Source organism: Canis aureus, chromosome 6 (assembly GCF_053574225.1).
Source record: "Canis aureus isolate CA01 chromosome 6, VMU_Caureus_v.1.0, whole genome shotgun sequence".
Lineage (NCBI taxonomy): Eukaryota > Metazoa > Chordata > Mammalia > Carnivora > Canidae > Canis > Canis aureus.
Genome location: NC_135616.1, coordinates 46,319,082 through 46,343,500, shown reverse-complemented (window position 1 = coordinate 46,343,500; position 24,419 = coordinate 46,319,082). Strand labels below are relative to the sequence as shown.

At 35.4% G+C, this 24,419-nt stretch overlaps 1 protein-coding gene across 9 annotated transcripts in view; it reads right to left on the bottom strand.

Moving 5' to 3' along the window:
• AKT3 (AKT serine/threonine kinase 3) overlaps positions 1-24,419 on the bottom strand; it is a 308,906-nt gene that overhangs the window by 129,291 nt on the left and 155,196 nt on the right. For all 9 annotated transcript variants that reach the window (XM_077901455.1, XM_077901451.1, XM_077901457.1 and 6 more), the window contains 2 exons: positions 15,989-16,100; positions 2,596-2,740 (listed from right to left, as the gene is read on the bottom strand). In XM_077901455.1, the coding sequence (XP_077757581.1) occupies positions 2,596-2,740; positions 15,989-16,100 (257 nt within the window). The remainder of the gene's footprint in view (positions 1-2,595; positions 2,741-15,988; positions 16,101-24,419) is intronic.

Sequence of the window (24,419 nt, the reverse complement as noted above, 5' to 3'; positions counted from 1 at the left end):
CAGGGTGGCTTGGTCGGTTGAGTGTCTGATTCTGGATTTTGGCTCATGTCATGATCTCATCTCAAGATTATGAGATCGAGTCCCACACGGCTCTATGCTCAGCACTGTTGTCTGCTTGAGATTCTCCCTCTCCCTCTGTCCCTTCCTCTGTCTACATACTCTCTCTAAATTAATTAAATCTTAAAAAAAAATTTTTTTGAAATGGACCGAAATAAAAAAGGACAATAGAAATCAGATATAGATCAAATAAAACAATGAATCCCTCAATTTTTGGCTTTTGAGATCCAGTTTCAGTCAAAGATTTCTTAGAGAATCTACTTTAAAAACCTCACTTCCTATCACTATTCTGTGATATTCAAATTTTACTGATTTTCCCAACAGTACACCAATAAAAAATGAAATTAACAAAAACACTAAGTACAATAGCTTGACATAAATATTTGAGAAACCAAGTACAATCACAAGAGAGGGTATCTGTATAATTCTGTTCTCTAATACAACTTGGTCATATAATGAGTATAATAATTATAGTGATTATAAAGGCTTATGATATATCAATTATAAGAAATAAGTTGCACACTGAAGGTATCCAGTATATAATTATAAGTCCTTACATGTTTGAACAAGATTATTTAATCTCTGAATGTCAGATGAATCACCTGCAAAGTGAGATAATAATGATACCTAACCTCATATGATTTTTGTGAGGATTAAATGAGATAATAGATATAAAAGTACTCCTGAGAGCAGAGCACAAAATAAATGTTTACAAGTGATAGTTAGTGAAGGTGATGATTTCTAAGATAATCCACATTGGTAACTGTGAAAAAGGAAATCACATTGTGCTTTTATGATTTATAACCAGTCTTACCAGAAAAATAATAAAATCCTCCATATTTTTGCATTTTTACATCTTTGAAAATGTTTGTCTTTCTTCATTCAAAGTTTTTCTGGTAAATAATTTCTATATTCATTTCCAAATTCTCTCATTCATAGTAAGAGTACTTCTAGTTAGGGCACTTTAAACTCCCCACTTTTAACTTACAACCACCTCAATAGCAGCTTATTACTGTCAGTTAGTAAGCAGAGTTTTAGGAGGTCCACAGACTTAGTGGTTAGCTACTATAGCTTGTTTATGAATGTGGTAGCATAGAATTCAAAGGCAAGATTAATTGGGACCTGATTTTAAATTTATGAGCATAATCAAATTTTATATTTATTGTGTACATGTGCACATATATATCCAAAAGAAGCTTCCTTATCTCTGAGTAGGTGAGTAAAGCTAGATTGTTTCTTTGTTTTTTGCAATGACTACAGAGCAAGCTGGTGTTACACTGACTTAAAAGAGGGATTCATTTCAACTAACAAATAAAGGGTAAGTCTTTAATGAAGACACAAAGAGTTCTCAGACTCTGGATCAAAATCACTCACAGAATATTATTATAATTAGAATAGAAATTTTAGATAAGGAGAAAGTAATTAATAAGCTCTAGGTTGTGACAGTACAACTTCATCAAGTTCATGTTTAGCACTTGGAAAAAGGAGGATTTGAACAAGCAGTCTAACTCCAAAGAGTTCTTAATCATTATGCTAATATCAAATTACATGGGCAATTACATTAAAAATTAGTGTTTTCCTACATGGAGATTAAATTTACAATTCATTATAACAAATATATTCTAACATGATAAATGGCACGTTCATTTACTTTGAACACTTAGATCTTTAATCTTAAAATACCATTTTCATACAAGGAAGTAGGTTTTTAATTTTTTTTAACGACTTATTTATTTAATTGAGAGAGAGAGAGAGAGAGAGAGAGAGAGCACATGTGCATGCGTACAGTGGGAGTGGGAGAAGGAGAGAGAACCTAAAGCAGACGCCCCACTGAGTGCAGAGCCCAGTGTGGGGCTCAATTCCAGGACCTTGAGATCATGACCTGAGCCAAAATCAAGAGTCAGATGCTTAAGTGACTGAGCCACCCAGGCACCCAGCTTTTTAATTTTCTATATCAATAAAAACCATAATTTATAATTCTATCAATATATAACTTGACATTTACTAATCTGGAGCACTTGGGGAAGGAAAGTCTTTTCTCTCACTAGCTCAGAAGCAGACATTAAAATAAAAAGCTATTATTTCCAAGACTATTCACTTTTCTGCTGATATCAGTGAAGCTGGGGTGCCAGGTAGGAAGCACATGAGTACCACTTCTGCTTTCAGAGCAAACAAAACACCAAATGGAAAAGGGTCAAATCATTAGGGAAAACATTATTTCCAAGTTCTAAAATGATATTAAAAACAATAAGAGAAAAATGCAAATTATAAATCAGCACGAAGGCACTTTAGTCAACAAGTACCTCAGAAGTCCTACCAGCAGTGGTAAGCGCTAAGCAGTGAAAGCGAGGTGACTTTTATATTATTTGGTTTTAAACAATGACAGGTATTTCAGATTTACCAGGATAAATAACACCCACATCTCTATATTTGCATAACGTAAGATCATTGGCCAATACTTCATGTAACACTGTGCATATTTCTTCCATACACATAATAAGCGCTATACTAAGTAGGGAATAAATTACTATTCTCTACCTTTCTTTTATGATGGGTTGTGGAAGCATCCATCTCTTCCTCCCCTATATTATCAATTTGTGAAGTTGGACTACAATTCATTCTCTCCTCTTCTTGTCTCTGAAGTCTGTCTGCTACCGCCTGAATAGCTTCTGTCCACTCTTCCCTATAAAACAAGTACAGTTTCCCGTTAATAAAGAATGGTAAATGATTCAAATATTTCCCTTGTGTAAAATATGACATCAATACAAATAAAGTCTATTCCAGGATAATACACACACATACATGTAAACATACCCTCCCACCCTTACTCAAAAGTGAAATTAATCCCCAAAGCATTTAACATTACAGACCTTATGATTGTTGGAACATTTATTTAAATGTATGTCAAAGAAAAAAAGAAGGAAAGGATTATACAAAAATTCAGTTAAAATCCTTTAAAAGTACAGTTAAATTTTATTGCATATATACAACTTACCTATAAAGTAAACTGGCCCCCAAAAGCTGGCTGCCCCTTAAAATCCTTCTTTGTCTAGTCATTGTTAAGTTCATCATTGACATGGTCAAGGTCTTTACTGTGGTCCAACAGAAGTTCCAAGAAAAGGTTTTCAAAGCTAAAGCCTTTCACTGTCCCCATAGTTTGTAGGTAAAATAGTCTCAGGAGCACTGTTCCCATAGTTTGTAGGTAAAATAAGTCTCAGGAGCACTCGTTGAAATTTGTGTTATAGATCAAGAATTATTCATTTTCATATAAATGCTTAAATCAGCATCTGTTTCTTAAAGTCTGTTAGAATTTTGAGTGGAATTGTATTAAATCTACGGATCAATTTGGGGGAAATTGCTATCTTAAAAAATTAAATTTTTCACTCCATAAACATAGTATTGTCTCCATTTATTTAATTTCCCAGTGCAATCTTTTATGACTTTCTGTGAAAATGTTTTGCATATCTTAAATTGAATTTATTCTGAAATATTTTATTTTTTCATTGAAGTACAGTTGACATACAGTATTATATTAGTTTCAGGTGTACAACGTAGTCATTATATGCACTATTAAATGCTCATCACGTAAGTGTAACTACCATCTGTCACCATATAAAGTTATTACAATATTATTGACCATATCTGCTATGCCGTATTGTATTACATCCCTGTGACTTATTTATTTTAGAACCAGAAATTTGTATTTCCTAATCCTCTTCATCTATTTCACCCATCACCCCATACCTTTCCCTTCTGGCAACCAGTTTGTTCTCTGTATTTATGAGTCTGTTTGCAGTTTGTTTGTTCATTTGTTTTGGTTTTGAGGTGATTATCTCATTGTAGTTTTCATTTGCATTTCTCTGGTGATGAGTAATGTTGAGCATCATTTCATGTGCCTGTTGGCTATCTGTATGTCTTCTTTGGAAAAATGTCTATTCAAGCCTTCTCCCATTTTTTAATCAGATTATTGGGTTTTTCGGCATTGATTTGTATGAGTTCTTTGTAGATCTTGGATATTAACCCTTTATCAGATGTCATTTACAAATATGTCCTCTCATTCAGTAAGCTGCCTTTTCATTTTGTTGATTATTTCCTTTGCAAAAGCATTTTAGTTTGATGTAGTTCCAATTGTTTATTTTTGCTTTTGTTGCCCTTGCCTTAGAAGACAGATCCAAAAAATACTACTGAAACCATTGTCCAAAAGGTTACCACTTATGTATTCTTTTAGGGGCTTTATAATATATAGGTATTCATTCCAGTTAGTTTAATATTCGTATATGATGTAAAAAAAGAAAAAAGTAATCCAATTTCATTCTTATACTTTAGCTGTTCAGTTTTCCTAACACAATTTACTAAAGAAACTGTCTTTCCCTATTGTATATTCTAGAATACTTTGTTACAGATGAAATGACAAAATAAGTGTGGGTTTATTTCTGGGCTGTTGTGTTCCATTGATCTGTGTATCTATTTTTGTGCCAGTACCATACTGTTTTGACTACCATAGATTTGTACTGTATCTTAAAATCTGGGATTGCGATACCGCCAGCTTTGTTCTTCTTTCTCAAGGTTGCTTTTACTATTCAGGTTCTTTTGTGGTTCCATACAAATTTTAGTTCTATAAAAATATTGATATTTTGATAGAGTTTGCATTGATTCTGTAGATTGCTTTAGGTGGTATGGACATTTTAACAATACTAATTATTTTAATCCTTGAAAGTGGTTTATCTTTCCAATTATTTGTGTCACCTTCAATTTCTTTCCTCAGTGTCTTACAGTTTTCAGAGTGCAGGTTTTCATTTCCTAGATTACATTTATTCGTTTTGAATCAATTGCAAATGAGACTGTTTTCTTAATTTCTCTGATAGTTCTGTAAGCGTATAGAAATGCAAAAGATTTCTGTATGTTACTTTTGTATCCTGCAACCTTACTGAATTCATTTACTAATTCCAATAGTTTTCTTGGTCAAGTTTTAGGGTTTTTGATATATAGTATCATTCACCTACATACAAATAGTGACAGTTTTACTTCTTCCTTGCCTAGTTGAATGCCTTTTATTTCTTTTTCTTGTCTGACTGCTGGGGCTAATATTTCCAGTATTTTGTTGATTAAAAGGGGTGAGAATGGACCTTCTGGTCTTTCTCCTGACCTTAAAAGAAAAGCCAGCAAATTTTCACCATTAAGTACGATGTTAGCTGTGAGTCTGACTTATGTTGAAGTACAATCCCTCTCTACCCATTTTGTTGCAAGTGAATGTATATAGCATTTTGTCAAATGCTTTATCTACATCTATGGAGATGATCATACAATTTTTATCCTGCATCTTGTTAATGTGCTGTATCACATTTAGTGACTGATTTGTGGATATGAAACCATCCTTGCACGCATGGAATAAATCATATTTGATCGCGGGGAATGATCCTTTCAATGTACTTTGAGTCTAGTTTGCTAACATTTGGTGACTATTTTGCATCTACATTGATCAGAGATATTGGCCTATAATTTTCTTTTTATAGTGTATTTGTCTAGTTTTGGAATCACAGTAATGCTGGCCTCATGTATTTAGAAGAAATCCTTCAATTTCTAGAATGGTTTGATAAGCATAGCTATTAACTCTTCTTTAAATGTTTGGTAGAATTTACCTGTGGAGTCATGTGGTCTTGCACCATTTACTTACTGGGAGTTGATTACTGATTCAATTTGATTACTACTAATTGGTCTGGTTAGATTTTCTATTTCTTCTTTCAGTCTTTGAAGATTGTATGTTTCTAGGAATTTATCCATTTCTTTTAAGTTGCATAATTTGTTGGCATATAATTTTTCATAGTTAGTCACTTTTAACCCTTTGTATTTCGTGATGTCAGCTATAACTTTTGCTTCATTTCTAATTTTGAGTCCTGTTTTTTTTTTTTTTTTTTAAGAGTCTGGCTAAAGGTTTACCAATTTTGTTTTGCTTTTCAACAAACCAGCTCTTAGTTTCACTGATATTTTCTATTGTTTTTTAAAGTCTCCATTTTATTTATTTCCACTGGAGTCTTATTTCCTTCCCTCTACTAACATTGGGCTTTGTTCTTCTTTTTCTAGTTTCTAAAGAGTAAGGTTAGATTGAGATTTTTGTTTTGTTGTTGTTTGTTGCTAGGCCTGTATCACTGGACATGGGTAGCAAAGATTTTGAACTACTGTGTTTTCATTTTCATTCGTCTGCAACCAATTTTTATTTTCTCTGCATTTTCTTCACTGACCCATTGGTTGTCTGGTAGCGTATTGAGTTGAGACTCCACAAGTTTCTGGGTTTTTTCCAGTGTTTTTCTCATAATTGATTTCTAGCTTCATATTTTTGTGGTTAGGAAAGCTGGCTGATAGGATTTCAATTTTCTTAAATTTTTAAAGACTTGTTATGTGGCATAATATGTGATCTGTCCTGGAGAATGTTCCATGGGTACTTGAAAATAATGTGTATCCTGCTGTTTTTGGATGGAATGTTCTGCATATATCTGTTAGGTCTGTCTGGCATAATGTGTCATTCAAGAACTGTTTCCTTCTTTATTGATTTTTTTCTAGATAATTTATCCACTGATGTAAATGGGGTGCCAAAATCCCCTCTTATTCTGTTAATATCTCCTTTTAGTCTGTTAATTTGCTTTATATATTTAGGTGATCCTATGTTGTGTGCATAGAAATATACAACCATTATTATCCTCTTGTTGGACTGATCCCTTCATCATTATGTAACTCCAATCTAGGTCTCTTGTTAGACTTTGCTTGAAAGTCTATTTTGTCTGATAAGAGTATTGTTACCCCAGCTGTTTTTCTTTCACTTCTATTTGCATAGTATATGCTCTTCCAGCCCTTCCCTTGCAGGCTATATAGGTATCTTAAGGTCTAAAGTGAGGCTCTTGGAGATGGCATATTGGGTCTTGTTTTGTTTCTTCCCCATTGGGTTGGTCACCCTTAAACTTTTGATTGGAACTTTAGACCATTTATGTAAAAAAGTAATTATTGATAGGTATGTATTGCCATTTGTTGGCATATACAACTGGCATGTAACATTTTCTGGTTGTTTTATAGTCTTCCTGGTTCCTTTCTTCTTCTCTTCTTGTTCTCTCCCTTGTGATTTTATATTTTCCTGAGGGCTAGGCTTGGACTCTTTTCTCTTCAGGTTTTTTATCTATTAAAGGGTTTCGGTTTGTGGTTCATATGACGTTCATATATAAAACCCTACTTATGAATCAGCCTATTAAAGTTGAGGTTCAATTAAATTTAACACATTCCAAAAGCACCATATTTTTACTACCACTCTCCACATTTTATGTATTTGACTTCACAATTTACATCTTTATTTTGTATATCCATTAACTAATTATTTTAGATATAATTGATTTTACTACTTTCATCTCTTTGTCTTCCTACTAGCTTTGTAAGTGATTGATCTACTACCATTACTGTGTTTTTTTTTTTACTAGTGAAATTTTTTAGTAATTTTCTTAGTTCTCATTATGGCCTTTCTTTTCTTCTTAAAAAAAGTCCCTTTAACATTTCTTATAAGGCTAGTTGAGTTGTAACAAACCTTACTTTTATTTATCTGGGAAACTCTTTTTTCTTTCCTTCATTGTGAATGACAACCTTGCTGCATATATTATTCTTGGTTGTAGGTTTCTTCCTTTCATCACTTAGATTATATCATGCCATTCCCTTCTGGCCTGCAAAGTCTCTGCTGAAAAACCAGTCAATAGCTTTATGGCATTTCCCTTTTATATAACTTGCTACTTTTAAGATTATTTTTATCTTTAATTTTTGACATTCTAATTATTATGTGTCTTAAATGTGGATCTCTTTGGGTTTATTTTTTTTCTTTAGGACTCTGTACTTCCTGGACCTGGCTGTCTGTTTCCTTCTCCAGGTTAGGGAAGTTTTCAACTAGTAGTTCTTCAAAGTTTTCTTCCCCCTTTTCTCTCTTCTTTGAGAATGCTATAACACAAATGTCACTAAGTCTGATGTTGTCCTTTACACATCTTCATATATTTAGATTCCTCTTACTTTTGCTGTTCACTTGGTGTCTTCAGATTGTTGATCTGTTCATCTTTATCCTTTAGTCTGCTGTCAATTTCCTCCTATTGATTCCTGCTGGGTGTGGAGGGGTAGGAGTGGCTTTGGAGGGGCACCTGCCAGCACAGGTCCACAGGGCAGGGGTACGCAGTGCTAGCAAGGTAGGAGTACGTCAGAACTGGTGCCTGCCAGCATCAGGCCAACTATGTTGAAGGAAGTCAAGAGAGATGGCACTGGCCAGTTCTTCCATTCCCAAAGTGCCTACAGATCCCTGATCTTCCAGCACAACCCTACAATCAGTTAATAAAGCTCCTTCATATGAGCCCAGAAGCTTTCAAACTACTGCCTCTGTAGTGGGTCTCAGAGTGAGTGATATTGTGCACAGAACCTTTAAGAGCACTGTCTGCTATATATAGCTCTCCACCTCTCCTGGAGTTAAGACCCACTAATGTTCAAAGCTCTTGAGTTAAGCCTCACTGATTTTCAAAGCCACGGGCTATGGAGGCTTGCATTCCCAGTGTAAATGCCCAGGGCTGGGGGTGCCCAAGAGCTCCTCCCAGAGGACCTCTGCACCTGTGATAGATTTCCTGCTTATGGATCAATGTGTCTGGGGTTTGGTTCCCAAGTTTGTCTCTTTATCTCCTACTCTTCTTGCTGTGATTGTTAAAATATATCTTTAGCCACGGAAGAGCTGTTCAGTAGTCTTCAGGTTTTTCTGAAAGTGAGTTGTACTATATATAGTTGCAGCAATGGTGTGTCCATGAGAGGAGGTGGTCTCAAGATCTTCCTACTCTGCCATCTCCCTTGAACAAAATCAGCTGATTTTTTTTTTTAGATTTTATTTCTTTATTCATGAAAGACAGAAAGCGAGAGAGAGAGAGGAAGAGAGAGAGAGGGAGAGGGGGAGAGAAAAAGAGAGAGAGAGAGGCAGAGATATAGGCAGAGGGAGAAGCGGGCTCCCGATGAGGAACTCAATCACAGAAATTGGGATCACACCCTGAGCTGAAGACAGATGCTCAACTGCTGAGTCAGCCAGGCATCCCAATTCATTGTTTTCTTAGGATGTTCCTTTCTTTGGCAGCATTCCTCACTTTCTTAGAGATCCCTTTCTGAGTTACCTATTGCTAACTAGTTTTTATGCTATTGGAATATGCTTTTAAAAATGTGTAATTTTCTAATTTTTCATAGTAGTTCTTAAAGTTGGTATTTATGTTGACCTTGAAGCCTTACTAAGAGGTTGATGTACCAATTCTAATACCTTTTATTTTTCTGGATTTTCTACACATGCAAACATGTCTACAAATAAGAGCAATTTTACTTCTTTTTCTTACCTTATAATGCCCTATATCAGATCATTAGAATAATGTTAAATAAAAGTGGTGAGAGAAGACATTCTTACTGTTCCAGATCTCAGAAATAAAGCACTAAGGCTTTTACTTTTGATTATCATATAAGCTGTAGGTTTTTTATAGATAGAAGTTGAGTAAGTTCCCTTCTTTTCCTTGTCAGCTGAGTGTTCTAGTTATGAAAGGATACTGAATTTTGGCAAACGCTTTTTCTGCATTTGTTGAGATGACCATTTAGTTTTTCTACTTTATCCTCTGAATATAGTGAATTTAGTTTAATGATTTCACATGATAATGCAACTGAACTCTTAGATATACTCTATTTGGTCATGATGTATTATTCTTTTTCCATTTTTTTTTTTTTTAATTTGTCAAAACTTTGTTAAATTTTGCACTGACAGGGCAGCCCCGGTGGCCCAGTGGTTTAGCGCGGCCTTCAGCCCCGGGGTATGATCCTGGAGACCTGGGATCGAGTCCCACGTCGGGCTCCCTTCATGGAGCCTGCTTCTCCCTCTGCCTGTGTCTCTGCCTCTCTCTCTGTGTCTGCCATGAGTAAATAAATAAAATCTTTTTAAAAAAATTTTTTTTGCACTGACATTCACAAGTATATTGGACTATAGTTCCATCTTCTTATGATAGCTTTGCCTGGTTTTTGAAACAAGAGTGCCCTTTTAAGTTGGAAAGTGTTCTCTTCCCCCATTATTCTCTCAAATAGATTGTATAGGACTGGTAATATTTCTTTGACAGAACTCATCAGTGAGGACATGTGGACTTGGGAGTTTTTATTGAGGAAAAATAGTTAAATTATTAACTCAATTCTGCTCATTGACACTGGCTGTTCAAATTTTCTAATGTTTTCTTGGGTTGATATTGGTAATTCATGTCTTATCATTTTAACAATCTTCCATGATGTTTTCTATTCTTTTTTTTTTATTTCAAAGAATTAGCTCAGGTTTATTATTATTTTTGTTTCCTATTTCATTGATTTCTGAGCTCTACTGTTTCCTCTTGATGTTTGCTTTGCATTTACTTTTCTAGTTTCTGAAAAAGAAAGCTTAGGTTATTGATTTAACTTCTTCAAGTACAGGCATTACTGTTATAAATTTCCCTCTCAGCACTCACAAATTTTTATATGCTTTATTTTCATTATCATTCATTTTAAAACGATTTTCTAATGGCTCATGTGAATTTTGTTTTTGACCCAATGATTTTTAAGAGGTATGTTGTTTAACTTCCAAATAGTTGGGAGTTTTTCAGGTTCTTATTCTTATTGATTTCTAAGCAATTCTACTGAAGCTGGAAAGCATATTTTATAAAACTTCAATCTTGCTAAATATATTAAGAATTGCTTATGATCCAGAATATGACCTATCCTGGTGAATGTACCATATGCATTCTCTCACTTTTGAGTGTAGCATTCTGTAAATATCAAGTACATCAAGGTGATTGATAGTGTTATTCTATGATTTAGTTGATTTTTTTTATCTAGCTGCTCCATCACTTGCTGGAAAGAATTTAAAAACCTACATATATGGGTGTGGAATTGTCTACTTTTCTTTAATTCTGTTATTGCATGCATCCATATTCATGACTGTTATAACATCCATGTCAACATATCCCCTTCTATCATTATCAAGTGTCCTGGAACTCTCTAGAATATTATTTTGAAATCTGATTTATCTTCCTTATGGCTGTTTGTATGATATATTTTTACCAATCCATTTACTTTCAACTTAGTATGTTTTTATACTTAAAGTACATTTCTTATAGACAGCACATAAGTGGACCTTGTATTTTTAATTCTGTAACTCTGCCCTTTAACTGCAGTTTTAACCTATTAATATTTAATGCAATTATTTATATGGTTGTACATAAGTCTACCATTTTTTTCTACTTCTTTCTTTCTTCCTGCCTGTTTTTTTTTTTCATTAAAGTTTTTCAGAATTCCATTTCAATTTTCCTGTTGGCTTCTCAGTCTTTCTTTTTCCATATTTTTATTTTTTATTTATTTACTTATTTTTAAAGATTTTATTTATTTGACAGAGCAGGGGGAGCAGGAGGTAGAAGAAGAGGGAGAAGCAGACTCCCCACTGAGCAAGAAGCCCAATGCAGGATTTGATCCAAGGACCCTGGAATCATGACTTGAGCCAAAGGCACTTAACCAACTGAGCCACTCAAGTGCCCCTGCATATTTTTATATATAGCATTAACTTCATACAGTCAACTTACATAATGTACTCTGGGTTAATTAATTTTTTATGATTCTATTTCTCCTCATATCAGCATTGTAGTCATTATGTACTTGCTTTCCTTTTAGCAATTTTCCTTGAAATCATGACATTCATCCTCAACTTAGCAAAGTCTAATATTATATGTCTATACTTTTAAGCCTTCTAAGAAAATGTAGAAATGTCATACAACACTAACTCCCATTTTTCCCTCAACCTTAGTTTACATATTATTACTTTAGTAATAGTATAATCTTCATATAATTAAACCATAAAATGTTATTATTATTCATCAGATCAATATTCTTTTGGTTTTACCAACTTATTTGCCATTTTGTTTTTCATTCCTTCCTATATCTCTTCTCCCATCTGGGATTATTTTATTCTGTCTGAAGAATACTGTTTGTATTCCTCTTCTGCAAGTCTGCTGGTGAGAAATTCTATCAATTCTTAACTGAAGTTATTGAAATATTTGACTGAAATATTTTCATTTTACTTTCATTCATGAAAAGTATTTTTGCTCATTAGCACTTATTTTCCTTCAGCACTTTGAGAATATCATTCCATTATCCCAATTATCATTCCATCCCATATATTCCATGTTAACTGTTTCTAATGATATCATCTTTTCATCTAATTGGTGGTCTTTGAAAGCAATTTATTTTTTCTATCTGCTTTTATCTAGAGAGCCTATGAATCTGATTCGGTTGTTTTGTCTCTGTGGTTTTTGAATCTTTGAATCTTTATGTACTTGTTTATTTCTTAATGCTTATCAAATAATGTACATTAAAAATGTAAATAGTTTGAGATTACTTATATTTGTTTTTAACAGGTTCCAAAGAGACTAGCAAAAGTGGTTCACATTAACCAAATTTAAGATCTGAAATAATTTAAAGCTAGACTTTAATCCTTTAAAGGTAAGTCTAAATCTAGTTTATCCTTAGGTACCAACTTAAAATGTACTGATGTACAATGACCACTCTCTGGTAGGCCCTGGGTTCCAGAATAAGATTCCTAGATTTGATAGTTATTCCAAATGTCAACATATCCCCTTCTATTATTATCTAGAATTGGCAGGCACCCCTGGTAAAAGAGTGAGCTCATCTCTCTGGGTTTCACCCTTCCATTAAATTTTAGTCCTTTAATTCTTTGCAGTCAAATTGCCTCATGTATGCCTTTTTTTTCCCCCTAACGTTTTGTCCACCTTTACTAAGAGTTCTTAGGTGGATTACTGACATAAATTACCTCATTCACCATAACCAAAATATGTATATATGCTCTGCAAACAAGTATTGGGCCCAAATATCTCACTAATGAAAGCATGTAATTTCTCATTCCTAACTAATGTTGGCAAATGTATTCAATTCAGAAAACAGAATGGAGATCCCTATGAAGCAAGTAAATTTAACTTTAAAATATATATAGTACTTATAGGAAACTGAAACAATTTTTGTAAGCTGATAGTTTATTTAAAATAAACATTAATTAAAATGTCTAACATATGTATCCTACTAAAGTTCAATAAGCCATAGTGTATATATATAGGTAAATTTGATATTGTAAACAAATATAACAAAATTTTATAGGTAAAAATAATAACAAGTTTGCACTGAGAACAGTGGTGTTCTAGGAAAAACAATGTTAAGCTTGAAGTGGGGACCAAAGGAGAAGAACGATTTGTAAATGAGATGTACAAGATGAGGTGGTATAGGAAGAAGCAAGCAAGGGAAAATATTTCTGGCATAGGGAGAAAAGAGCCAAAAAGAGCCACAAGTGATGTGAGAGTCACTACAGAATTAGTACTCGGGAAACTACATGTAGTACATTGTAGTTGTAACATAAGAGGGCATATATTCATGCACATGAACATGCGGTTTTGATTGCAGCAGGCCCATAGTGATGATAATGAAAGTGATAGCTCTAAGAAAGGAAAATTATCTGGGTCTGTAAAGTGGTTCCACTATAACAAAATAAACTATACATGAAAAATCATATTTGACAGTGAATAATTTGAAGTACATTCATTAAAACTAGAGAAGAATATAAACGTATAAGCTATCATGAAAATTATGATGCATTATTTAAAAACAAAAAACAACAAACCATCCTATCTGAAAGAAAGAGATAAAATTATTAATATCGGCAGATGCTATGCCTGCAAAGGCAAAGAACGTTTTTGGGGGAAAAAAAAAACCCAGTAATAACTGAAGTTCTCCTTTACTACATGTTTGCTATTACCTGAAATTTTTTCTTTTCTCAATTTTCTTACTTCTAAGGTCCTTTCTTTCCCTCAGAAGTTAAAAACTTTATAAGGACTCTCTAATTAAAACGATGTGGTCTTAGTGCTAGAATGACAAGGAAATCAAAAGGAAAAAAAGAAAAAAAACTAAAAATACAAATATTTGTGTATGTGCCATCCGTAATCAGTGAGGACAGAATGGATTATTCAATGAAAAGAAATGAAGAACAGAGCTAATACAACGGTCTCATCCTTTGGGAAAAAATAGTTTCCAAACTTGTATCATGCAATAAAACAAATAGAAGATTTTTTTTTTAAAGATAGGGATACAGCAAGAATGGATTTTTAGACTGGCAGAGAGAACACAGAAAATACACAGCTTTTCTAGTTCTCACTACATTTTTCTAAGTTTTCATTACCATTAAAGTCATATTAAATCTCTAAACACCAGATTCTAGATGAATGTAGAAAAACAGACTCCAATGGTAAATACAAAGATGCTGTTTTTTCATTTTTACTAAAACTGCTTTCTTCTAGTCATAAATGCAAATAAAAACTGTTCAGAAAAGTAAAGTAGTGATATAAGTACAGGAACTAATTTTAAAGTCTTAAGGTATGACATAAATCCAGCTTTGCAAACATAAAATGGCAAAATTAATCATGCTTTGAAGGGGTACTGTAAATCTACTAAGAATAATATTTTCAAAGAATATACGACGGGAACAATTCCATTCATTCAGCCAGTAAACGAATACTATGCTGGGTCCTGGACTATCCTGTACAGATAGAATATTGAGCAAGAACCATATCTTCCTTGCTAGTCAAGAATCTCATAGTCTAGTGAGAAAGGTAAACAAAGATACCTGGTCTACAAGGGTGAGAGAAGGTTTTGTACAAAATGTGGTATTTTTAAGCTCAGATCTGAAAAACAGGAATTAGCCCAGTCACAATTATGGGTAGAAGTATAAGCAAACTGAGGACTTAGCATATAGAAATGCCCAAGGAAAAAAAAATTAAAAAAAAAAAAAAAAAGAAAAAAGAAATGCCCAAGGAAGACAGGGGTAGACAGGGAAGACCTATCAAATTGTATGTATATTCAAGACCTAAATACATCTGCACAGAATAAGACTGGAAGTGTATAAAAGAAAATATTATCTGTCCTTAACTCTGACTATAAAATTATGAGTATTTCATATATATTTCAAAGTACTCATAATTTTATTTCTAGTTCTCTTCTATTTTTCTTTCTAAAGTAATCACACATTACCTTTTTGCTTACTGATCAAAAAAGCATTATTAAAAGAATATTTATTTACTAGGTTTTATGGGAGGTTATTTTTGTTTTTTGGTTTTAAATCTGAGACAAGTCTCCTAAGACCTACTATATTCTCTTGGAAAATAAGGCTAAGAACATTTAACTTCACAAAGTTGCTGATTTGGATCAAACATGACAACATCCGTGCAGGAAAATGGTTTTGTGGTTGTGGTTGTTGGACCTAACTCAGCAGCAGATAAGAGGGTATTAACATAGAACTGGGGGTTGAGGCAGGGTTGCAGGAATGCATAGATCAGGAGGATGACAATATGGCCTTGACGAAGATGCCACTCCCCTCTTTGGCAATGAGGACAAGTAGATGCCTATCAATCCTGGTACTGTTTTTCTCACGGAGCTTGGTCCCAATATCAGAATCCTTTTCAATGTAATACTCCGGGCAGCCACCTGCATGATGGTATACTACTTGAAACATTTTGCTATCACTAGCCTCAAGATTGCAAATATGAACACAATCAATTCAATCATTTTTTAAAGGTAGCTTAGTTATAAAAATGTCCCAATTTGTATTTTAATTTTTAAATGTCCTGTTTTTTTCTTAAGTATCTTACAGCAGTTCTAGAAGTTTTAATATGCTGCAAGCCTTGATTATTCATCTAGTAGACCAGAAACAGAATTATTAATGGACTATAGGATTTTACAAATATGTTCATATATATTTACAAATGGTGAAGTCAGATACACATATATCTTTGTACCGATTGTGGCTTTTTCTCAAGATAGGAAAAAAAAAAATTCTTACCTTTCCTCTGGAGTATCTACATGAAATGTTCTCTCTATAACAGTGGTCCACTGGAGACATCTGATAATAAATGTGTTTGGCTTTGGTCGTTCTGTTTTCATTAACTGGCATTCTAGAAATAACATAAAATGTCTCTTTGAATACACTTACATTTAAACCAAGAAGTAAATAGTTGAGAACCATAGAGTTCAGTCCCAGGCAAAAAGCACTGCAATCTCACAGCTTTCCATGGACCTATACTCAGGTTCTTCACAACCTGACCTCAGTATTCATTTCCAATCCAACACCCATTCTGGCCACATGCTCGGTTAACCAACCAAACTGGACCATCTAAGTTTCCCCAAATACATCTTGCCCCATCCTGAATCTACACTCTTGCTCCAGCTGCTCTGACTACCTAGAACAGTGTCCACTGATTTCACCCCTACCCATATGTAATCACCTACAGTCTAAAGAATACCTATCCATTAAGGCCTAGAACCAATCCTACCTTTCCATGAAGCTTTACCTATCAATCTGGTCCTAAATCAAACATCCCCCTCTCCATATTCTCATTACTTATTATTGTATCCCTCATTTTATGCTATTTTGTATTATTAGGTATCATTTACAAAGGTATTCTTATCCCTTACCTCAATTATACACCTTTTAGACCGTATATACCTAAACTCTTAGTAATCATAACCCATAGAGCCAGTTGGTCAAAAGGAATAACTTATGTCAGGGAATATCTCGGAACACTTCAAAGAAAAGTAGTATTTTGTAGTGGGTGTGGATTCTAATAGTATGGATTCTAACACCAGTATTCCTGGGTTCAACTTCTTTTCCTGCCATTATGTAACCTTGGACAAGTTAATTAACCTCTCTGGTGTTCAAATATTAGAGGAAAAACAAGTACCTACATCATAGAATTGATGTGGGGATTAATAATAAATAGGTACAATACTCAGCATAGTGTGTGACACTTCATAAATTAAAAAAAAATGTTAGCTAATATTATTAGGTGTATACCTGAACTGGACTTTAAGGATACATGGTACTGGACAATAAGACAAAGTGGGGTAGGGTTGTTTACTGACACTGCTCTTTGGAAGAAACAATTTCCCTGCAGTTGACAAAATTGTGTTTCCTCAGCGTTTGCATGTTCTATCATCCTACTTCCATCATTAGCAATGATGAACTACTATCTCTAAGTCTTTGCAGGACCCAGTCATTAGCCACACTGGACTAGTTCACTGACTTCCTTATACTAAAAAAGATCATTCACCCAAGGGTCTATGCTTATTTTTCTTCTCTTTTCTAACAAGATTTAGGGTTTCAGCTATCATCTCTTGGTTGACCAATATAAAAATCCAAACTTCTTTCCATCTTGGATCTTTATTTTGTGATGCCCATGATTAACTAGACAGTGGACATATCTACCTGGTTAAATTACTTGTTCCTAAAATCTACTATCTTTCCTCTTGATTCTGTTCCTCTTTCTGGCTTTGATAGTTTTTCTACCATCCAAACTGAAAACATGGGGTACTCCTGTTTGATACTGGTAGTATCTGCCATTACCTGGCTTTTCCAAGGATGCAGTTTTACTTCAGACTCTCACTGCCAAATGCCTCAACCTCCCCATAAAACCAGCTCTTCCTAACTCAGAAACATGGAAGGGCTAGATCCATTACTTAAAGCTAGAAACTGTATCCTAAAATACATTGGGACTCAGCACTTGTTGTGATGAGCATCAGGCGATGCACGGAATTGCTGGATCACTATATTGTACACCGGAAACTAATATCACACTGCCATGTTAACTGGAATTTAAATAAAAACTTAAAAAAGACACCTGAACTCATCCAAAAGTGAACCAATCTCTTCTACCCTTGGTCCCCTGCCAACTTCCACTACAGCTGCATCTCAGACAGCAGCATCTCCATCCTCTCAAGTGCTCAGGTTAGAAGCCCTGGACTCACCCTTAAGTCCTCCTCTTTTTTCTCATATCTCATTCTCGAAATCCTGTTGGCTCTGCTTTCAAAATATATCCAGTATCACTTCTCACTTCTTTCACTATTATCGGAACAAGGCATCATTATCTCTCACATTGACCACTCTGAAAATTCTAGAATAGCTCTCCAAGCCCCTCACTGCAGTCTGTTAACAATACATGCAGCCAGAAATCTCCTTAACATGATCAACTGAAAAAGAAATAATCTGTAGTGTTTCCATTTCATGAAGAATAGAAAACAAAGGTCTTTCAATGATGAACAAGGGTCCCACGTGACCTGAGCCTCCCACCCACCCCACTTTATTTTCTGACCTCCTCATCTAGTTAAGTATTCTCTCTCATGCTACTCTGGCTTCCGTGCGTTCCCTCAGACACATGCTGCACCCTCTCTCCTAGCATTCTGCCCCTCACACAACCCATAGCTACTCCCTCACCACCTTCAAAACTCTGAGCAGATCTCACCTTCTTACGGACACCTACTCTGACCACGCTCCTAAACACTGATCTGCACCCCTCATCCAGGACTCCCTAGCCCCTCTTACCTGATCTACTTTTTATTTCACACCATCATCTTCAAACATCTGAAATAGTATCTTTTTTGCTTATTGTCTGTTTCCTCAATAGGAATGTAAGTTCCATTGATAAATTCTTAGCACCAAGAACTGTGCCCACCTGTGCCTAGGCAGTGTATATTTTTTCCCCCTAGCTGACACTTAATGAATGAATGTTGTCCATCTGGATGAATTCTGATAGTACTAAACCAACAAGAAGGTAATTTTGATGACATAAAAGAGGGGTAAATTTCTGGAGCAACTTCCTTATATAGTCAAGAAGGGATGGGATTTGCTCGACAAGTAGAGGGCTGGTTCTATTCAGTATAGACAGTTTAGTGGCATAACAAGACATGGAGTCAAAAGGTTCCCAAATGCAGTCAAGGGAGTACACAGCAAGTAGGAGCTGGCAGAAATGATTTTCTTGTTGCTTCTACTTTTTCAAGGCATGAGGATATAAAACCATCTTTAAGAATCAAGTTGGAAGAAGATGGACTGGTGCTTTGAGAAGATATCTAACAGCCCTCTAGGAGAATGGAACAGCACACAGACTAGGGAAATATAGCAAGACAACTGGGCTGCATCAGGGGCCTGCTAAAATTTAATGATCAAGAATTCAAGCGAATGCCAGGAATCATGGTTGTGTATTTTCCCCCAGATATATTCAGCTACATGGGTGCAGCAGGTAGGTCACAGAGGACTGGATTTCTGCCAAGCTGTAATTTCACCAAGTAAGTTTGGCAAAGCAAGAAAGAGAAGAGAGGATGCAAGACATTGTGGTTTAGAGAATCAGCTGATGAATTTAAAATGCGTAAGAAGGAAAGTGAGAAGCTGATAGTGGGTAAAATAATGAAAAGGTGGGAGAACTGACAACATAAAATCTCGTTTCACAGTTAAATATTGTACAGCAATGTTACATATCTTCTGAAAATACGAATGCTAAAAAATACCAAATACAGAATGCCTATTTCTCTTTTTGTTTTAAATACGAAAGTTTTAAGATATCAACACTATAAACCAGAAGAGTTTACATGTAGATCTATAAAGCAGAGACCCAACCTGACTCTCTCTGAAGACCACTGTTCTTCCTATTTCCTTCTTCAAAAAACCCCTATTATGCTTCTACTCAGTGTTTAATACAGGCTGACGTGATGTCCTAGTAAGAAGTTACTGAGAAGGTAGGAATTATGTGCACAACTCCCCACACAGCACCTAGGATATGACAGCACATAAGGGGGACACCGTAAATACCTTGTGACTGAAGTGATTCAGTGGCTTTTAATGTAAAAAGCAGAGGATAGGGGGCACCTGGTGGGCTCAGTTGGTTAAGTATCTGCCTTCAGCTCAGGTCATGATCTCAGGGTCCTGGGATGGAGCCTTGTGTTGGGCTCCCTGCTCAGTGGAGAGTCTACTTCTCCCTCTCCCTTTGCCCCTCCCTCTCACTCATGTACCCCCCCTCCCATCCCCTCCCAATCAATCAATCAAGGAATGGAGGACAGACACTTCAAAGATGGGCAGGCCCAACAGAAATATTAAAAAATGGACTCTATAAAGCAGAGAGGAGAGAATGCCCTATCAAGTCCACCTACTCTTCAGTTTTACCACTGTTGTGCTGATGTCAGGGTGACTAAGACAACAGACTTTAATATCAGAACACCAGATCCAAATCTAGTCTCTCTCACACAAGCAGCAGGGTGATCCTAGGCAAGGCACACCTCCAAGCCCCCAGGTTTTTCATCTTTAACAGAGCTATGAGAAATTTAAGATTTTTAAAGGCAACGTATTTACAACACTATACGTAAATGAAGTTTAAGTGGTATGATCTTAATAACTTCTCCATGCTATAATCTAATAAGCTATTTAAATTATTATGTATGAGATTCTAAGTAATTATCAATTACTGTAATTTACAAAAATAATAACAAAAGTGATTTTTTAAATTTTTTTTTATTTATTTATGATAGTCACACAGAGAGAGAGAGGCAGAGACACAGGCAGAGGGAGAAGCAGGCTCCATGCACCGGAAGCCCGACGTGGGATTCAATCCCGGGTCTCCAGGATCGCGCCCTGGGCCAAAGGCAGGCGCTAAACCGCTGCGCCACCCAGGGATCCCCAAAAGTGATTAATTACCATTCTCACACAGACCACTGAAAAGGAATTATTTAGAAATGAACAAAATGCTTGTATTTACAAAAAGGATGGTTTTAGAAAAATAATAAAATAATAATATAACGATCTATATAGTTACACACAACTTGGCTATTTTGAGTAAATATGTGAAATATTCATGGACTCAACGACATATGCCAATTAAGGGCCAAGCACTATGGAAGATTCTGAGCATAGAAAGAAAAAGGAGTAAGAAACTCTACATACTTACAACATATACTAAACTCTGTTATTAATCATTCTAACACATGTCATTAAAAAGTAGGGATCCCTGGGTGGCACAGCGGTTTGGCGCCTGCCTTTGGCCCAGGGCGCGATCCTGGAGACCCAGGATCGAATCCCACATCGGGCTCCCAGTGCATGGAGCCTGCTTCTCCCTCTGCCTATGTCTCTGCCTCTCTCTCTTTCTCTCTCTGTGACTATCATAAAAAAAAAAAAAAAAAAAAATTTAAAAAGTAGTATCTCACAAGTGGTATAAAGGTATCAACCAGGTCTTTCTGAAGCCTAGTTGAACAAAAATGTTATTATGAACAAGTAGTAAAACATAAATAAGCCTATATTTTATATGTTTCAATATGAAATACTCTATAAATGAATCCTATTTCTAAACAATACTCACTAGATTGAGATGGTAAAAGAAAGAAGCAGCTACCAAAAGCTGGCTCAACATAATTCAAGTGGAACTTGGGTCAGTACCAAGAGAAGAGGACACTCTACCACCAAATCCCAAGGTTTACTGCTGTACATAAATAAATGTAGTTAAAGAGCTGAATCTGACATCAAAACACTTGACATTTTAAATTATCATGTTTAAACATGTGGGCCAGTTTAAACCCGAAAACTTTAGTTCTTTCATCCTAGCCATAATACAGAATCATGAACACATCTTAGTTTTCAGTAAAATGAAGAAAAATATGGACGTTTTCAGAACATGGTTCAAGTCTGAAAACTCTCAAAAGGGATTCTTATTCTTAAATTGACTCTATTTTTAAAGACAATAGTGGTTAATAAATAGATTAGCCAACACTTCATTAGAAGGATATCTTCCTTTTAATTAAGTAAATGTTCCCAATTCAAGCTGAGCCATGTTAAAATTTTACAATCCAAAGTGGAAGCTTCGAATAGCAATTCTAAAAAGCTATTACCCCGATGATTACCCCATTTTCTTGTATGACTCCTGCATACAGGAAAAAAGCATGTGTTCTAATATAAAATGCCAGGTAGCTAACTTTTATAGTATCACAGCCCATGACACTTACCAGCAAAGTGTTTGTTACACTGGTACTTGAATTAGTTATACTAAACTCACCTGAGCATGTTAAACTACAAGCCAAATTTCAAGTGTTCTGCTTATTTTTACACATTCTGAACCACAGACAACCAAGTTTATTTGAAGTTGTAATTACTCTAAACATGGAGGCCAATTAGAGGAATGGGAATATGTCAAATCAAAAAATGTATGCCTAAAAGAATTTTTTATGTCATCTGATCAGAATCTATTAAAATTAGATTTTATTTCAACTTCTATAACCTTTGAATACTATTTTTTTCTTTTAAAAATAAGTTGTACTAATATTTAACATGAAAAACAAAGGCATAATAATAGATTCCATTTATAATTAAATCACATCATTATGTGTCAACAACGCTGTCAATTATAATGACCATAAAGAGTGTATTTTAAGCCCTCAGATATAAGACTATTGTGGATATTCTTTAAAGGGGACAGAAAGCATTTCTTCCTTTTAAGTTTTTACTGTCTGGGAGCCAAAATGCATAGGGTGCAAATAAGACTCAACACATTAGTCCTAAAAAAGATTCCTTCAATCCACAGAAAGAGATGAGTCGTGGGTGTGGCAGGTGCACTGGTCAAGAGCAAGTCTAGTAGAGGCTACCTGTTCTGTGCCATTATGTGCCAAGTACTGCAGGCACTGCTGGTCCCTCAGTGTTTCCTGTTTCATCCAGAGGACAAGCCTATAAGGTGTTCTTGTTCTCCATTCCATAAATGAATGAATAGAAACTAGCTAAATAGCTTGCCCTAAGATGCACAGTTTGTAAGAAACGGTAGAGGGATTTACCCTCAGGTCAGCTGAATCCAAATTGCATGCTCTTCAGGAGAGCTAGGAAAAGTGCCTTAAAGGATCAGTGGCCATCTGTCCAAGCACGGGGCAGTGCACTCCATCTTCTACACTCCCCATCCCTTCCCAGTGCATGGTGTTCCTCTTTTCTATGACATCTCTTCTCCTACAAAGAAATCCAGGACATTTTCCACCTGCTAACAATATTTGAGGAGGGGGGAGGGTCCTGATGCATTTCTTTGCTCCTGGCTCTGAACAGGGCATAAGGATGGACAAACATGAGGATTATGCCCTAGGGAATCCGGACCCTGGCACTTCTTGTTTTTCCAAAGAGGTGGGTAGAGGGAAGGTGACTGAGAATGAGGAGCAGAGGCAGGTAGTAAGGAGGCAGCAGAATCTCTGGGTCCTCTCACTGCAGAGTCTCACATCCCACAATACCAATAAAGCTAGTAAGATTTTTCAATTACTGAGAATGAAAAAGCAATTGCCAAACTCGCACTGATCCAGCTCCATGTTTGTAGCTGTTTGTGTCTAAAGTATCTACCTATGACCCAGAGTTGACACAGCCTTCTCCATGGAAGGAAAAAAGGGAGAAATAATACAAAAAGTTCTATAAAAGAGGGGAGTAGGATTGGGTTTCTAACACTATACTGCACTCTAGAAGATGTTTTTCACTTTAAGATACACATTTCAAATCCTGACATTTTAATTATCATAAACTTCATTACTCTGGTTTTAACATGGGATACTATTTGTGGACTGAAATCATGACATGTTAAAGTTAACCTCTCCTAATACATTTTTCTTTAATGAAAATGGTCACCACAGATATCACTATTTACTGAAAGTGTACTTTCAGAGCCAACATGTTTCCGATCAACATTTCTCCATCTTGTCTTGTCCACCAAATCTTGCCTCTTTTTTTTTTTTTAAGATTTTATTTATTTATTCAGAGAGAGAGGTAGAGACATAGGCAGAGGGAGAAGCAGGCTGCCTGCAAGGAGCCCAAAGCGGGACCAGAACTCGATTCCAGGACCGGGATCATGCCCTGAGCCAACTGCAGATGGCTCAACTCCCAGAAGTCCCAAATCCTGCCTCTAATTAAACAAAGAAAACACCTGCAGAATCCTCTAGAACAACTGCTTTCTGCCTACCCTCTGCATACTTGAAATTTCAAGTAAAAATATACTATGGTCGCTATGGAACAATAATTAAGATATGAAATGACATAAGGCTAACAAGAGTTCTAAGAGGTATGCAAACATCTAGTGGACTCAAAACATATGACTAGGCAAGCTGCTTTCTGGTTTTGTTGTCTGCAGTATAATCGCCATGGAGTCTTTTTTTTTTTTTTTTTTTTTAATTGTGGGGGAAAAAAAGCAACACACCACAAAACATAAAATTTACCACTTTAACCCTTTTTAAATGTATAATTCTATGGCATTACGTACATTCACGATGTTGTGTGACCAAGCTGTTTTATTTACTCTTACTGTATAAATCAGCTATGCTTACTATAGAAAAATTCATGAACAGGTACAGCTAAAATGAAAAGAAAAGTAATCATCATTCTATATTCTACTACACAGGTATGACCAGTGTTTATGTTTTAATGTATATTCTTTCAGATCTTCTCTAAG